This window comes from Pinus tabuliformis, chromosome 4_1 (genome assembly GCF_031772625.1).
Source record: "Pinus tabuliformis cultivar Carrire ecotype Pingquan chromosome 4_1, CPIR1, whole genome shotgun sequence".
Classification (NCBI taxonomy): Eukaryota; Viridiplantae; Streptophyta; class Pinopsida; order Pinales; family Pinaceae; genus Pinus; species Pinus tabuliformis.
In genome coordinates, this window is record NC_142303.1 from 668,402,753 (window position 1) to 668,421,150 (window position 18,398).

General features: G+C 40.4%; 1 protein-coding gene across 2 annotated transcripts in view; it reads right to left on the reverse strand.

The window, feature by feature from the left end:
• The window catches only part of ERV1 (Erv1/Alr family protein), a 240,133-nt gene that overhangs the window by 42,381 nt on the left and 179,354 nt on the right, over positions 1-18,398 (reverse strand). For both annotated transcript variants that reach the window (XM_089423484.1, XM_089423483.1), the window contains one exon: positions 17,564-17,628. In XM_089423484.1, coding sequence (XP_089279610.1) covers positions 17,564-17,628 — 65 coding nt within the window. The remainder of the gene's footprint in view (positions 1-17,563; positions 17,629-18,398) is intronic.

Here is an 18,398-nt window from a genome sequence, read left to right on the forward strand (position 1 = left end):
TCAACAACAACAATCATGTCTACAACAATAACAGGTCTAACTATAGAAGAAGAAGAGAAGCTCCTATTGCTGGTGAAGAAGGTCATCATCCTCCCAAGAGACCAAGGAACTCAAGGTATGAAAATAATGCAGTTGCTACTTAATTTGAATACTTTCTTATTTTTGTTATTTCTAGTTCCTCTCCTCCAGATTTCTTTGATAGTTGGTTGGTAGATAGTGGGGCTTCTAGACAGTTCACTAGTTATCGTGAAGTCCACTCAAACTTGGCTGGAAGGGAGACAAATTTGAAGATCATTCTTGGGGACAATTCTACCTATCCTGTGAAGGGGTTTGGTTTTGTTTCATTTCACTTATATTATAGTCAAACTATACATATACAAGATGTTATGTATATGTCGAGATTGAAAAAGAATCTTGGGTCTATATCTACCTTAGAGGACAAAGGAATGAAAGTTGTTTTTATAAATGGAAAGGTCCTTACCTAGCCAATGAAATCTCACTTGAGGGATGCCTTCACTTTGGGATCAAGAATTGAAGGCCTTTATAAAGTCAATGGAAGACCGATCTAAGCATTGATTTATGATAGGAATCATCAATGTGAACGGTGGCACCGAAGATTCACTCACCTTCATTATGAAGCCTTGCCTAAAGTGAGAAAGATGGTATCTAGAATGCCTGAGATTTGTGTGGATCATGATGGAGCTTGTCAAGGATGTGCCAATGGAAAACATGTGAGGGACCATTCCCTTCAATTAAACGCAGGAGTCTGGCCCTTCCCCAATGGACATGCCTATTCACACCCCTTTGGACTGTATAAATAGAGGGAATATGGAGCTCATTTGGACACACACTGGAATGATTATGGTATGAAATATTGCAGAAAAGGCAGAGAAGAAGTGGAGGGAAAAAGTCTGAAAGAAAGTTCTTCTTGAGCTGGAATTTGTGGAAGTTCTACCTTAGTACATCTCTTGTTGCTTGTCTCTATATGATGGATTTGTTGTGTAGAAAGGAGGGTTGGACTTGGCATCTAGAGGTTGAAGTTTTTTGTTGTCATGGCTCTTGGATATCTCATTTTTTATCAGATTCTATAAGAAGAGAAATTTTCTGAGTTTTCCCCTTGGAGGGTTGTTGCCGTGGCCTGGAGCATAGATCTTGTGTTTTTTTGTACTGTGATCTTCATGTTTTATATTTGATAATTGTTTGATGAAGAAACACAAAATTGAATTAATAAGAAGCCAACAGATTTCACAAGTAGTTATCAAAGAAAGATAAATCTAAATTAAACTATAAAGCCTCCCGATTTATAACACTTAAATGGGTGGTTAATCCTCAACCTTAGTCTCGTGGGATCTCCCCTATTGGCTTATAGCTTCAGGATGGACACTAGGGAAACCCTGATTTTCGTAGCACAGTCAAGTTTTTCAGTTTCAAAATTTTCACTCCCCTCCACGCATTACATGCCCTATTTCACCATCTTTCCTCTCTTGATCCATGAGGCTTTGGTAATTCCCCTCCCCTTGTCCACATGTTTGGGTCGGACCTAGAACATTGCCCCGAAGGTTAATGCAGTTAAAAAAAAGATAAAAGCAAATCACAACCACAAACAAAAGAAAAGAATATCATAAAATGCAAAAGATGGCCAGGACATTAAAATAAAGCGTGGGAAAAAAACCAAACATGAGCTCCATCCCTTCATTATGGCCATCACCCTAGTTCCTACGGCCCCATGAGTGCCCCCCGCCTCATTAAGGAACCCATGCATGTCCCAACCCCTAGTGGGTGATGCACTGCCCCACCTTAAGGGGGTAATCACTGCTTATATCATACACAACATGCTCTCATCCCCTGGAGCCCCGAGCAGTATAATAAAAGAAAATTCAAGAAAAGGCAAAAGACAAATGAAGAAGGGTAGAAAAACAAAGGCTAGGATAACTCATGTACCACGAATGCTCCCTCCTACATCTATACACCCAAATATGTGAACATCCCTCATCATTACCACCCTTGAACCCATGGCATTTGGCCGTGAGACACCTATATCCCAATACACCTCATCGTTATCCACATGACCCCTATCACTTGAAGGATGTACCTTGGACAGGCCTGCCCCTTTAGGGGCTGGGAACACCTAATAGGGTTGTTTATTAGCCACTCGTACCTAGGGAGGTAACACTATTATATGTTCAAAGCCCCAAATTTGGAAGGGAAACCCATTATGAAGTCTCATTTGTGTCTCGGATTAACAAGCTTAGTTCACTTATAGGCACTAATGAATTATTGTACTTGATGGTGAGGAGACACATTGGATCTTATGCATAATTGACAGGTAGCTTCATCATGGGCTGGGTAACTTAACTGGGGCCCAAGCCCACCAGAGGATCATGTTGACACTTGTAGGGGATGCTTCAAGAGCCATGGGTTTCCATCATGTGACAAAGCATTATCTCATGCCATGGGCACCCTCAACGACTTGTTCATTGCTCCACATTATCCATGAGATGATGCATTTGCACCAACATTGCCCCTAGCTAACTTACCCGTGTATACATGGTTTGGTAGTTGATCTGAGGCCCAGAGGAGGTTTGTCTCACCCTTGAGACATGGGAGGCCATGCACCATCATCAATGCCCTCATTTGGAGCAATCTACAGGCTTGCTTTTCATCAGGAGACTCATGAGACCATTACTTGTGCCCTAGAGCCACTTTGGAGCACCACTTGATGATTTATATAGAGATTAAGGGGCCGCCCCCTTGTCCATCATTCATGGATCCCTCTCTCTCATCATGGTACCTTGAGGATTGAATGAGGCCCTCAAATGACCCTACTAAATCACGATTTCATCATTTCAGCTCACTTATGGATGGCTTCTTCACCACTTTATTAGCTACATGGTGGGCTTATCACCAATATTTGTTATTTGCACATCATTTTATAATTTTGGAGGCTCATTAAGCTAATTCCATTTAGGAGAGATTCATTTACATAGAGATGAGTCTCATTTGTGAGAAGTCATCATCATCACTTGGATTCTTCTCTTGTAAAAGAACTCACACTTTTTCTTTGGAGGCTATTGGAGATTCTTAGATGCGTTTTGACATTTGGAGCTAGAATTTTCGATCTTCTTTAGTGCTATCTCATGATTTGTGGATGGATATATCATATTGTCATTTTGTAAGTGCTTCTTGCTCAATATTTTTTGGAATTATGTCTAATGTATGAAATTGTTGCAACTAGGTTAATGTTATTGTGCCCCAATTGTTGAAAATCATTTGAGGAAAGCTTCTTGGTTGGCAATTGCAAATGCTACTCATTGTATGGTAAAAGATGAATGTTCCTAGTGGATGAAATTTTGTCTTTCTTCCTTAAAACTTCATAAATCTTGAGTCGACAAATGTTAAAGGTTGGTTGCTTTGACATCAATCTTTAGCCTCCTTAAGGATGGTTTTGGCCAATTTTAAATCATCTAAGAATCCATAGCCCAAAGGACTAGGCACTAGTCCAATAAGTTTGGTGATCAACTCTTCTCTTCTCCATATTTTCTCCTCCTAAAATTTGGTCCTCTAAAGGTAGGGAGGAAATCTAGGGCTTGCAGCGAAATTTTAGGGCGGTGATTTTTCAGGAGTTTGAGGATCCACACATCAAGCTTAGGGTATAGACTACCTATGCTCCTATTTTGGTGGGCATCCGCTCGAGTTTCATCCATAAAATCTCTTGCCCTAGGTGATGTTATCACCCCAAGAAACTCTCCTAGGTTGTATCTCAGAGATGCTCGGGAACATTACAAACTCAACAAAAATGTTGGAAATAGGTGGATGAATGGAAGGAATGATGCATATTCAAGCCAGATAACCACTTCTACTATGCTTAACCCCAGACATGGGTGAACACCCCTAGACTACAAGGCTTTAGACCACCAATTACTCACAGTTTGAGGATTGAGTGAACATGGATAATACTAACCACACCGGCAAATGCACAAGACCATGTGATGGCTGGCTGCAACCAGTAAAAAGGTCTGCAAACCTATTTCTTAATGCACAGACAGGATGACAGCTCTCTGGGATTAAAATAACAGAAACTTGCATACACATTCAATGATACATACTAGATTCTAACACAGAGGTGGGATGACAGCCCCTCTAATGCTAAACATCAAGAGCACATGAAAAATGCATAACGGCCACAGCTTAGAACAAAGAAGAAGTGGAAAGTGAGCAATTAACAGCAAAAGAAACTTGTATTAGCTGAAAATGAAGACCAGACGCTGCAGTATCTCGGTGGTTACAGTCTCTAGAAGTTGAACCTTACATCAAGACTACAACCATCAACCTTCATTACATCTCTGTTTTGGGTATATATGGAGTTTGTTTTCAAAATTGCTCTGCTGCTCTATGCGTGGAGGAGTCATAATGGACCACCAAATACATTTACTATCAAAAACGGGTTTCTGATACAATCTGCTGCTTCAATAAGTGAATTTGACATTCTTTGGTGCTCGGTTGTCCTTCCTGAACAGGTGGAGTGTTGTACAGAAGAAGCTCCATGACTAATAAATGCTTTAACTGCTCGAAGTTGTCCTTTTTCCTTCTCGGCCATGCCTACTTGTTAAATGCAGTTGCTAAGGATTTAATGTGGTGGTTGAAGAGTGACTGTGCCGAGTACAAGGTAGCCGATGATTTCATCTTTCGGGTGTACAGAATGGTTATGGACACGAAGACTGCATGGCGAACAAATGAACGGGATCGGGAGTAAACAACAGCCGGCGGATCTTGCAGATGGACGGCGGAGATCGACTTACAAGGGATATCGGGAGATACGTGGATGGATACACGTGGGCCGTAGGATCATGGTCGGGCAGATCCAACAGCTGACGGGAGGCTAACAAGCGCAGGCGATAGCGAGCGGGGACAGGCGGGACGGGCGGTAAATGGTTTTCCCCGCACCGCTTATGGGAATGGGCAGTAAACGTACAGTGGGGGCGCGACTCCATTCAAGTGATGACGCGTGGCAGATGTGACTCGCGGGAAACCGCTTTTCCCGCTGGCTATTGTGCGTGCATGTTTCAGCGGCAGGAGGTGCGAATGCCGTCCGATCGCGCGGCAAATGATCGGACGGCGGGGAGATGAACGAGGTTTAGCGGGACTGATGTGACAGGGAAAGCCACAGGCTATTTGACTTTGTAAAAGTGCACGGTTATGAGGTAATAGGTATATGACAACATTAACTTTATGCTTGGGGCTAAGAGCAAAAGCTCTAATATGCGGTTTTAAACAAAGGAACCCTGGGAAAAAGCAGAAATGAGGATGAACAAGGTGGAGGGTGGCAGGAACCCTGGCATAGGCTTCTTTTGAGCTAAAACACAGGACCAAGCTTACTCTAGCTTTTTTTTGAATTATCAGCAATCTGTAGCAGAGCTAACACTGGCTCCTTCTAGGGATGAGATCCTCCCTGTGAGGTCTCAAGAACCTGCAGACCAATGCCTTCCTGATGAAAACAAATTAGCAAAATTGCTAGTGTTCCATTGGGCATGGAGTCTACTTTGCTTACACTAAACTGATAAAACAAAATATTTACAACTTTAAGGCCAAAAGACCTTAAACAACATAAATTTTTAGAAAACGCCCATTAACTGGGCCATCAAAAACTGCCTCTCCTCCCATACTTTTCAGTATGAAGGTGTTGTTCCCTTGAATCTAAGAAATGATAAAAGGCCCTTTCCAAAAAGCATCAAACTTCCCATGATTGCCCTTCTTTTCCTTCAATGCATCCCACTTCAGAACCAAGTCTCCAACCTGAAAATTGTCTGATTTTGTCCTTTTGCCAAAAGCTTCCTTGATCTTTTTCTGATGTGCTGCAGCCCTTTCAACCAGTTGTTCTCTGATTTGATGCACCTCTGCCAAATCAGTGATCCTTCGTGCCATGTCTTCTTCCTCATTTTGTTCTGGTTGCAGGAACTTCGCCACAGGGAGAGTTAATTGAATTGGGAATACAGCTTCAGTGCCATATACCAGCTTAAATGGAGAATTCCCTATGGATTTTTTAATAGTCACTCTGTCAGCCCACAATGCATACTTGAGCTTAGAATCCCAATTCTTTTTATTGTCCTCTAACGGTTTCTTAATTATCCTTATCAGGCTTTTATTAGAGGATTCTGCTAGACCATTTCCTTGAGGATAATATGAGGTAGAATGAATAAGTCTAATACCCATTGAATCACACATTTCCACCAATTCTTTTGCCCTGAAGGCCGCTGCATTATCTGTGACTAATTTATGCGGACAACCAAACCTGGTAAAGATATTTTCCATTAAAAACTTCATGACCACCTTATGATCAGCCTTCCTGGTAGGGATTGCTTCAATCCACTTAGTAAAATAATTAATGGCTACTAATATCCATCTGTGCTGGCCACTGGAATGTGGATTGATTTCTCCAATGAAATCCAAGCCCCACTGCTAAAAAGGTCCTTTTGCATGTATTAGTTTTAAGGGCAGGGACTTTAGCTGCTGCTTTCCTTCAAATCTTTGGCACCTATCACAAGATTTAACAAATGAAAACACATCAGAAAACAAGGTGGGCCAATAGTATCCAGCTCTGAGGATTTTGTGGGCAGTAGTCTTCTAATAATGGTGTCCTCCACACATGCTGGAATGAAACTGTTGCATAACTTCTATTGATTGTTCTTTGTCCAGACACCTCAGGAGCACTCCAGATGGATCCCTCCAGTAGAGCAAATTTTCATGGATACAATATTTTGCTGCCCTAAGTTTTAAAGTTCTGGCTTGACTTGTGCTTAAGACTGGAGGGATTTCTAGCTTCATCAAGAAATTAATTATTGCAGAATACCAATCACAAGAAGCTAGATTCTCGGCCACTGACCGCTTTCCCTCTGGTTCAGTTGCTTCCTCTTCTTCATTTGTCTAACCAATTTCTGCCATTGTGCACAGGAAATCAAAATCCAATGATCTGCAATTTTCTTCAACTAACAATCTGGCAGGACCCTGACCTCTGACAAGTTTGGTGGGCTTCAGTTCTATATTAAATTCAATTAGCTTTGCAATCCATTTAGCCCTTCTTCCATCGGCATCAGGTTGTGTCAAGACATTTTTTATTGCAGCATAAGGTACATATGCAATTATCTTGGAATGCAAAATATAAACTCTGAAATCTTTCAAGGATTTGATAAGAGCATATGCCTGTTTTTCAATAATGTCATACCTCAGTTTAGCATCCCTTAAGTTTTTGCTGAAAAATGCCATCGGGTGCTCTGAACCTTCTTCATCTGCTTGCAATAAAACTGCTGCAATGGTGTCTTCAGAGGCAAATGAAAATATATGGAACTCCTTGCTGTAATCCGGACTTATTAAAGTGGGAGCCTCCATAATAGCTTTTTTAATGGACTCAAATGATTTTCTTGTTTCATCAGTCCATCTGACCTCTGACCCTTTCGTCAACATGGAAGTAATATGCTTCAACAGTTCTGCAAAATTTGGTATAAACCTCCTTACAAAATTAATTTTGCCTATAAAGGACTGGACATCCTTCTTTGATCTCGGAACAGACAGGGTCTGTATTGCTTTTACTCTTTCTGGGTCAATTCGGACACCTGCAACAGAAACAATATGCCCCAACAGCTTGCCTTCTTCTAAAGCAAACTGTGATTTTTTAGGATTAACTAAAATCCCAAACCTTCTGCACTTAAGGAACACCTTTTTCAAATGCTGCAAATGGTTTTGATGGTTGCTGGAGTATATTGTTATGTCATCAAGGTAGATATGGACAAACTTATCCTTCTCTCCCACAAATGCTATATCCATAGCTCTTTGAAAGGTTGCTCCAACATTCATCAGTCCAAAAGGCATCTTAGCATACATAGAAGTGCCCCAAGGAGTGGTAAATGCAGTCTTCTCTTGGTCATCTAGATGCACAGCAATCTTATTAAAGCCTGAAAATCCATCCAAGAAAGACATTACTTTGGCTCCTGAGACCCTTTGCAGTGAATGCTCCATCTTGGGTAGAGGATAGTTGTATTTCTTAGAGCATTTATTTAAGTTTCTGAAATCAACACACAATCTGATTTCTCCACTTTTCTTCCTCACTAACACCAAATTGGCTACCCATTTTGAATATCTAAGAGGGACTATGATTTTAGCAGCCAGCAACTTTTTAATTTCCTTTTCAATCATAGGGAGAAGCATAGGATTTATTGGTCTCAACTTCTGTTTGAAAGGTATGGTGTCTTTCTCCAGAGAGATTTTATGCTAAATAATCTTTTTATCATAGGTTTTGAGGTCACTATACTCCCAGGCAAACACATTAGCAAATTGCTTCATTAAATTGCAGTATTCAGAACATTGATCAGCAGACAGATGAGTGGACAGATTTATGTATCTAGGCTGACCTGGACTTCCTATATCATGCTTACAGACTGTAGATTGATCTTCTTTTTGGCCAGCCTTGTAAGGCACATCATTCTGGTCAAACAGTCTTTCAAGAGGAATTAAACCCTTAGGAATATGATTGCTGGGAAGCTGGACGATGCTCTCTTTACCAATTTTATTTCTAAGCTGGAATTGAGGGCTTTCTTGTAAGGCTTCATTTTCTTGGTCAATTTGCATTTCGGAAAACTCATCAATGACTTGGAGAAACCTGTTTATTTCATCATCATCTTCAAAAACTTTCCAATGCTGGACATTATCAGGCAAGGACGACCTATACTTCATTTGGACTTCATAAATCAGTCTGGGAGGCATGGGAGGGATAAATAGACTAGCAAACACAGCAAGGGAATTAGCAAGCTGATTTTTGGCTCTAGGAATATATGAAATACAGAAATAATCAAAAGAATCTCTGATTCTCCATACCTCATCTCTGTATGCTTTCAACCTTGGGTGCTTTGCTTGAGATGTTTTATTTACTTGCTGAATGATCAAATTAGCATCTCCTAACACCTTTATGCTCCTGATTTCTCTGTCTTTTGCTACGTTAAGGCCCAATAGCAAAGCCTCATACTCTGCTATATTATTTGTGACTTGAAAAGCCAGCTTGAAAGACAACTGTGTGCTCTCTTTCTCTGGAGATACTAGCACCACCCCTGCTCCTGCAGTCTCCCTGGAACATGCTCCATCAAAGAACATCTCCCAAACCTGACTTCCTTGCTCTTTCTCGGCCTGATTCACTGGTTTCCTGATATGCATTGAGGCCTTCTGAGACTCTTCTATTTGGAGAATACATGCTCCAAAATCAGTGTCTATAGCATATATGGGATGATTAGTAGGGTTCTTCTCATCACTGATTATGTATGCCAGTTGTGCTTCTCTGTACAATCTCCTGCTTTCTCCTCCAAAGACTGGGGCAGTGGCATAAGATAGATCATTCTGTAGTGTCCCACCTAGTCTCTTAATCCATCCTCTGGACAGCAGCATGCCAAACTTGGGAGGAACATCTGCTACCACAATATCCATCATCATACTCTTCATAGGCAACTAAGTTAAGGTAATGGCCAGGTCTTTGATTAATCCTAGGCATTTCACCTTCCTTGAATCAAAAGAGAATAATGTCAAGGCCTAACTCTTCCATGACAGCGTTAGGCATCAAATTGTGGTTGGCCCCTGTGTCTAGCAGGCAGTTATGGAGGATTTTGTCATGAATGGTCAATGAAACACAAAAAGATGGAGAATTATTATCAGCAGGTTCAATCATGGGGCTAAGCACAACAACGGGTTTATCATCTTGCAAATTGACAGAGTCAGTGGAGGTTTGTGTGGTTTCTAGCTCAAGGGCTTCAAGGATAGGCTTTCTAAATACTTCACTCTTTACCAACTCTACCAAAGGCACAGATATTTTTAATTTCTAAACTTCTGACTCAAAGTTGAAAGAGGAGGGTAACTTATCAGAACCTCTTACCTCTTGAACTGGTGCTTTGAGGATGATTGGATCAGCTGCTGGTCTTCTCTGTTTGATATTTTGTGATTCTATTTGGACAGCAGCTCTTTGGGCATAATTCTCTTTGACATTTTTTGCACTTGACCTCAGATTATATCTTTGTTGTTCTTCAGTCTGCAGAACAGCCACTCTATCCCACTCCTGACTGTTCTAGTCCTGCAATAGTGACTCTTCATATGCAGCCAATGTCAAAAAGGCAGCACTGCCTTTATCTTCCATGCAGTGAATTTCATCCTCATCTTCAAACTGTTCTTCCTCCATGACTACATTCTGAAAATGAGCTTTAACCTTTTGTTCTTCATTTGGTTCTTTACCCCTCTGAATTATTTGTAACTGTTCATTTGCTCTTCTGAATGGATTTGGATTTCTTGGAGCAAATGTGTTCTGCTGCCTTGTCTTTCCTGAATTCTGCTCAACCTTTAGCTTAGATATTTCAGCAGCCAATGACTCTATCATCTTAGTCATTTTGGCAAATTTAGGCTCTGAAGATGAGACAGAGGAAGAAGAAGCCTCACCTCTCTGCCTTCTTTTGTCAGCATGACTCTTTAGCTTTTCTGCAGCCATAATATTAGATTCCACCTCTAGTGCTACATCCTGCATGTCAGCCAGAGTGGCACATCTTCTTTCTCTCAACAATAGGCAGAAATCAGAGTCAAAAGCATTGGCATAAGTGAGTTTGGCAGAGGTGGGGGTAGGCTTTACTTCAGCTGGTATCTTACTATACATACGATTGAATCTTTTATTAAAATCAGGCAATGATTCCCCATTTTCCCTCTTCAGGTTACCAAACTCAGTATGATAATACAGCAAGTCCTTTTTATCTCCCCAGTGCTTCAAAAATGCTTCATCTAAGGCTTCAATATCAGCAATAGATCTAGGGGCTAGTTCTCTGAACCACTTCTAGGCCTCTCCATCAAGGCTCTGGACAAAAACTCTCATCCATACATCATTTTCACTTATGTCTAAGTTATCAGCATAACTATAAAAAGCCTCAAGGTGTTCTTCTGTTGTTACTCCCTCTGTACTAGTGAACTTGGGCATATACTTCTGATATTCTCCCACAGGCATGGGATTCAAAGGAACGGGCAAGACCAGAGGTCCATACCTGGCAGCTACAATTCTTTCTATCTTCGTAGGTACTTGTTGGCCTGCCATGACTAGGATATGTGGAAGGACACTAGTAGATTGAGTAGTATGAAACAATGAAATGGATGACAGAGACAAAGGGATGTTATGGACTGTATGGGAAACTTTCTTTGGACTGAGATTCAAAGGGGAACTAGATGGACAAGGAGCTTTATGAATCTCTGCAGGTGTTTGTTCACTAGCAACACTAGGCTCTAAGTCTTCAAATTGTGTATTCTCAACTAAAAACTCCTCATGCAGAGACAAATAAGATTTCTTGGGCTTACCTGATCCTGATGCTCCTTTCTGTGATGTTTTCTTCGACTTGACAATCTTCTCAGGGTCAGGCACTGATTCAGCTGGTGATTTCTGAGGATTTCTTCGAGTATGTCTCACAAACTGAGCCAGGACTATACTATGGAGTCACCAAAGATTGGTCTCCCTCCAGTGGAGTCACCAAATAGATCAACCAGAAATGTGTCCAAACCTTGTCTATCATCAAAGCTTGGAGCTGTGTCATTCTCCCAGGGAAGCTGAGCTTCAATCTCCTCTCCTCGGCAACGGCGCCAATTAATGTTATCACCCCAAGAAACTCTCCTAGGTTGTATCTCAGAGATGCTCGGGAACATTACAAACTCAACAAAAATGTTGGAAATAGGTGGATGAATGGAAGGAATGATGCATATTCAAGCCAGATAACCACTTCTACTATGCTTAACCCCAGACATGGGTGAACACCCCCAGACTACAAGGCTTTAGACCACCAATTACTCACAGTTTGAGGATTGAGTGAACATGGAGAATACTGACCACACCAGCAGATGCACAAGACCATGTGATGGCCGGCTGCAACCAGTAAAAAGGTCTGTAAATCTATTTCCTAATGCATAGACAGGATGACAGCTCTTTGGCATTAAAATAATAGAAACCTACATACACATTCAATGATACATACTAGATTCTAACACAGAGGTGGGATGACAGCCCCTCTAATGCTAAACATCAAGAGCACATGAAAAATGCATAACAGGCATAGCCTGGAACAAAGAAGAAGTGGAAAGTGAGCAATTAACAGCAAAAGAAGCTTGTATTAACTGAAAATGAAGACCAGACGCTGCAAGTATCATAGTAGTTACAGTGTCCAGAAGTTGAACCTTACATCAAGAGTACAACCATCAACCCTCATTACATCTCTATTTTGGGTATATATGGAGTTTGTTTTCAAAATTACTCTGCTTCTCTATGCGTGGAGGGGTCATAATGGACCACCAACCACATTTACTATCAAAAACGCGTTTCTGATACAATTTGCTACTTTAATAAGTGAATTTGACATTCTCTGGTGCTTGGTTGTCCTTCCTGAACAGGTGGAGTGTTGTACAGAAGAAGCTCCATGACTGATAAATGCTTTAATTGCTCGAAGTTGTCCCTTTTCCTTCTTGGCCATGCTTACTTGTTAAATGCAGTTGCTAAGGATTCAATGCGGCGGTTGAAGAGTGACTGTGCCGGGTACAGGGTAGCCGATGATTTCATCTTTCAAGTGTACAGAACGGTTATGGACGTGAAGACTGCATGGCGAACAAATGAACGGGATCGGGAGTAAACAACAGCCGGCAGATCTTGCAGATGGACGGTGGAGATCGACTTACAGGGGATATCGGGAGGTACGTGGACGGATACACATGGGCCGTCGGATCGTGGTTGGGCAGATCCAACAGCTGACGGGCGGCTAACAAGCACGAGCGATAGCGAGCAGGAACAAGGAGGACGGGCGGTAAGTGGTTTTCCTTGCACCGCTTACGGGAATGGGCAGTAAACGTACAGTGGGGGCGCGACTCCATTCAAGTGAGGACGCATGGCGGATGTGACTCGCAGGAAACCGCTTTCCCCGCTGGCTATTGTGCGTGCATGTTTCAGCGGCGGGAGGTGCGAATGCCGTCCGATCACCAGGCAAATGATTGGACGGCGGGGCGATGAACGAGGTTTAGCGGGACTGACGTGACAGGGAAAGCCGCAGGCTATTTGACTTTGTAAAAGTGCACGGTTATGAGGTAATAGCTATATGGAAACATTAACTTTACGCTCGGGGCTAAGAGCAAAAGCTCTTATATGCGGTTTTAAACAAAGGAACTCCGGGAAAAAGCAGAAATGAGGATGAACAAGGTGGAGGGTGGCAGGAACCCTGGCATAGGCTCCTTTTGAGCTAAAACACAGGACCAAGCTTACTCCGGCTTTTTTTCAATTATCAGCGATCTGTAGCAAAGCTAACAGGTGCCACTCCAAGAGGGAAAAGCTAGGTCTTTCTCTCTCACCTTGGGGACTTCTTTAAGGGTTGTATGAGCTTAGTATTCATTATAATAAATCATAAGAAGCCCTTTCTCCTCCCTTGCCTTGACCTAGTGAGTACCTTGGAAGTATTGCTTCCCACGCATATTCATAAACCCTAGGTCTAAGGCAAGCCTTTCTTAGGTCTTTCAAAGAGAGTGCGGAGCCTTTTAGAAGTGTTAAATCATCGCATAAAGCTCCTTTGAGAGGTCATACCTCATCCCCTAAAGTCTTGACCTTAGGAATACATATTACCATTGCATATCTCAAAACCTAGTTCTTGATCTTCTCTCTCCAAGGTCTTACTTGGAGAGCTTGTTAGCTTCTTTGAAACATTGAGCCTTTATTATGTCTTTCCTTGAATGGGCTTTGCGAAATCACCTAGTCCCTAGTTATTGACGTATCCATTCTAAGTGATTTCTTACCTATTGAGACTCCTCCCATTGGTGAAAGTCTATAAAGAGCAGGGGACATTGATTGAGGTGACAATGGGTCATTGTCCCATTGTTGTCACTTGTTCTAGTAGTTGTCCCATAGGTTCCCCTCCTAAGGCCCTACTAGATTGAGTGGAAACAAACCAATCAATCCTTTTGTTATAGATTCTTCGTCAACAAGAGAAATCCAAGTCAAACTAACCAACGATCCAATTGCCAAGTCAACCCTACAAAATCTACTAGATAATTAACCAATCTGCCACATATCTGTCCTTTAGATACCTCATCCCACAAAGATAGGTAGCTTATGTTCGACAATGTTGACAACCTTATTGTAGTGTTAATTTTTCAATGTTCTATGTTGTAACAATCGCTTATACAATTTCTTCTTTCAATAGCAATCAATTTATCGCAATCTTCAACAACTCCAATCTTGAGTGACTGCGGAAAAGGCCATGGGTATTGCTATGATTTGTAATAAATTTTATCATTTGTTTGTCTTTCTTGTACAAATCACCAATCCATTTGTATTGTGCATTTTTGTTCTTGACAACATCATGCATCAGAAGGTTCAATGTGTGAACCAAACATCCAGACCAAAATATGTTGGGGTATTTATCCTCAATAATTGCTCCCGCTGCCTTACAATTAGGAGCATTATCAGTGATAACTTGGATGAAATTGTATGGCCCAATATGGTCAATTGTTTCAAGTAATGCTTCTGCAATGTTGATGGCGGTCTTGAACTTGTCTGAGTAATCATATGAAGTTAGAAAGATGGCACCACTAACAGACGCAACAAGAACACTTACCAATGGCTTGCCTTTTACATTTGTCCATCCATCAGATACAATGGACACCCCATGGTCAGTCCAAGAACTTGTCATTCTATTCAAAGAATGTGATATTTTTGCTTTTTCATGATCAAGTCCAACGGTTCTTGCCTTGTCATACCTAGGGTTCTTGTATCCTTTAGGGGCATCATTTATGGAAGAAACCATTTCGTGCCAATAAGGTGATCGAAGAACATTGAATGGTATCCCACATGCATAGAGAAACCTGTAAACCTTTGAATCCACATCATTCCTACACCCCTCATCAAGGAAATCTGATATGGTTCTACGCCTTAAAGCTGGTGACCCTGTGCCTCCATATCCATTGCCTTGGGAGGATGTTGAAGGAGTTCTTTGTGCTTGTGATTGTGAGCTTGGTTCAAAGAAACTCCTTGATTTTTTAGATTTGTATTGGGCTTCCTCCTCTTCCCTTTATGTATTTGGCTCTATCTGTTGCTGACACAGCTGCACAAGTTTTGATTCCTATTTGTTTATCTCCATCCCATGACCTTTTCCCGCAGAGGTGTTTTCTGGCACAGGTGTATGAACTTGTGTAATTATTATTGCAATGGGGGCAATGAAATTTAGTGGTTCCACCCCCTTTCCCTGCTTCAGGCCTGTTAACATATTTCCACAATGGGGTTTGGTCTTGTTTAGTTTTATGAGAGTCATGTTCACCCTCCTCCAGCTCCTCTTCACTGGGGTTTTCATCAAATCCACTTTCTCCAGCTTCTTCATCCCCCTCTTCATTTTGGCCTCTTCGTTTCCTACTCTCCAGCACCATAATAACCAAAAAAAAGGACCAAGAAGAGAAAATGCCAAGAAATATAGCCAGGTCCATGATGTTTGATATTTGTAGACTTTTGAATCTGCAAAATTTAATGGGAATGGGAATGGGAATAGGAATGAGAAAATTAATTTAATTTATTTAGATTAATTAATTTATTTTATTAATTTTATTTAGATCCATGATTCTTTTACTAAATAAACTAAACTAAACTAAATTAAACTAACTAAACTAAACTAAATTACTACCTAACTAAGGTTTAAAATACTAAATTACTACCTAACTAAGGTTTAAAATACTAAATTACTAAGTTACTAATGTAACTAACCTCTTTGCAGGCTTGCTCCTTGCTCCTCGGTGCTTGCTCCTCGCTTCTCCTCGCTCCTTTGCTCAATCTCCTTTGCTCTCCAGCTTCTCCTCAACTCATTCAAGTGACAATGAATTTTTTTTATCCCCCAAGTCGTTTTAAAACAAAAAAAAAATTAAAATGAAATTTTTTTCGCGTCCGCAGAATTTTTTTCGCGCGAATCGCTTCCGGTGTTGCGCATGTCGCTCTAGGAGCGAAAATTAAAAGCTCGGGAGCGATCACTCCCTGATCGCTCCCGAGCTGTAATTTTCACTCCAGGAGCGACGCTTCCGAACTCGCTCTCGATTTTGGCAGGGAGCGGAAATTTTTTTATCGGAAGCGCGCTCCCGACCCTCTCCTGAGCCACTCCCGCCCGGAGCACAGATTGGGAGCGGGTTCGAGGGGGGGGGGGCGCTCCCCCGCAACTCTGGGCTGACTTGATAGGTAGGCCAACTTGGCAACTAGAGGGATTTTTGACCTAAAAACCTAGAAACATGAAGAACATGCTTGTCTGGAAAAATAATAATAATTTTTCTTTTTTTTTCTTTTGCTTTTTACATAAAATACATAATAGTTCAAATTATGAAGACCGAAACTAGTTACATTCTCCAACATTAAAGTGAGGGAACAAGACTATAGTCTAATTCTTCATCCTTCCAAGTCACCCAATAATCCATACCAAGTGTGCCCAAGGAAAAACAAGCACAAGCACCTAATTGCACAATGAAAGACATAACTTTAAGATTGGATGGCCCACCTTCAAACATATGCTCTCAACAAATGGGCGAGGGGACATATGACTAGCTCAAGGAGCAGAGATCGAATGGCACAATATATCGGCTACACTAGTGGTTGTCAGGGGTTGTTCGCTGCCTGCTGAAGACAAATTTAAGAGTAAAATTTCTCCTATGGGGTCACCCACTGGTGGGGGGTAACAAGGTTTCCCCTTGTGGGTTTTGGCCTGGCCTCTAGCCTAATTTCTGGTGTCCCTTGTCTTTTTGTGCATTGTATTTGTATAAATGCTTGATGAGCTAATGAACAAAGAGAATGCTAAAGGGAAAACATATATAAATATGTCACAAGAAATTATCATGTCAAGAAATTCTACTTTGCATTCGAATTTCAATATTGTTGTCATCCATTGGATATTAATACATTTATCTTATCTTTTCTGAATCAGTCTACAACAATGATGTATATTTATTTATATGAGTTACATATTTACATAGCTAGGCTCATTAGCCTTCTAGCAAATAGGCTCATCAACCTAAAACCACACAAGTACTTTGGTCTCAAAAAAATATCTACATAGACATGCCAACCCAAAGCACATATATACATATGGACATATAGGCCCAACACAACTTGGATCACCAACCTAGTAAAACTATGTACAACTACACAAGGGCTCACACTGAGAGTGTTACAACTCATGATAATCTTAAATTTAATATTTTAAAACTAACTTTGGAAAAGACAATCTTCTTTATATTTTTAGATGTTTGACTTAACATTAATTTTACCTATATAACAGATGAAGTGGACAAAACTTGATGCTACAACAAAATGACCCGGAGATCAAATCTAGTATGAACAATAACAAGAAAAATAGGAACACCTCAATTCAATAATTTATAGAAATGGAAAACAAGAATAAATACAATTCTTCTTCAACAAAGTAACAATTAATCCTACTTTAATTAATCATTATTGAAAATGCCTGCAAAACAATAAATAAAGAAGATGCTAAAGAAGTCTAGGATTTACTTGAGTATTTCTTTGAAATGCTCACCACATTCCTTACACGGGTAGAGTCTCGATAATATCGCCATCTACATCATAATGATATGTTTGAGAACAAAGATGACTCTAAAGTCTAAACCATCATTATATCAAACAATGAGATGATATAAGGAGAACAAATATACTAGCTATAATAATACAACCATCTCATGAATGAACATAGAAAGGTTTATGAACAAAAAATGTTAAAAAATATTTCCATAGTCTAATTAGATATTTGAAATGAACGTAATAGAGATAGTAAGATTCCCATTAGAATGCATGAATTAAATTCTAAGTCACAAGACATGATGGCAAAAAACAGAAATAAAGGTGTTCGATACACAATGACCCTATAAACAAGACATAGGGGACAAGGTTTGTATGTGTGTTTGTGTGTGTGCGTGTGTGTGTATTTACTATTAAAACAATAAAAAATTAGTGAAATTACACGAACAGAAATGAATATAGATATAAAGATTCAAATTTTGTTAGAATTTAGAAACTAGAACACTTACATGATACAAATTCAATCATATGACTTGTTATGTTCTTTAGTACTACACTGTTAATTTTCCACAATGTTCTATGTTGTTATAATCACTTTAAAAAAATTCTTCTAATTTCAATCACCCCAATAACATATAAGCAATTATGGATAGAACAATAAACAATAAATGCACAATAGAAGATAGCCAAGCACAATGAGACAGAGATTTGGTCAAAGACCAAGGAAAAAACCCCACAACGGGGAAAACCTTTTGATCTAATTCTTCTTCTATTAGTCAATCAATGTTCAACATGAGATACATAGTCCAAA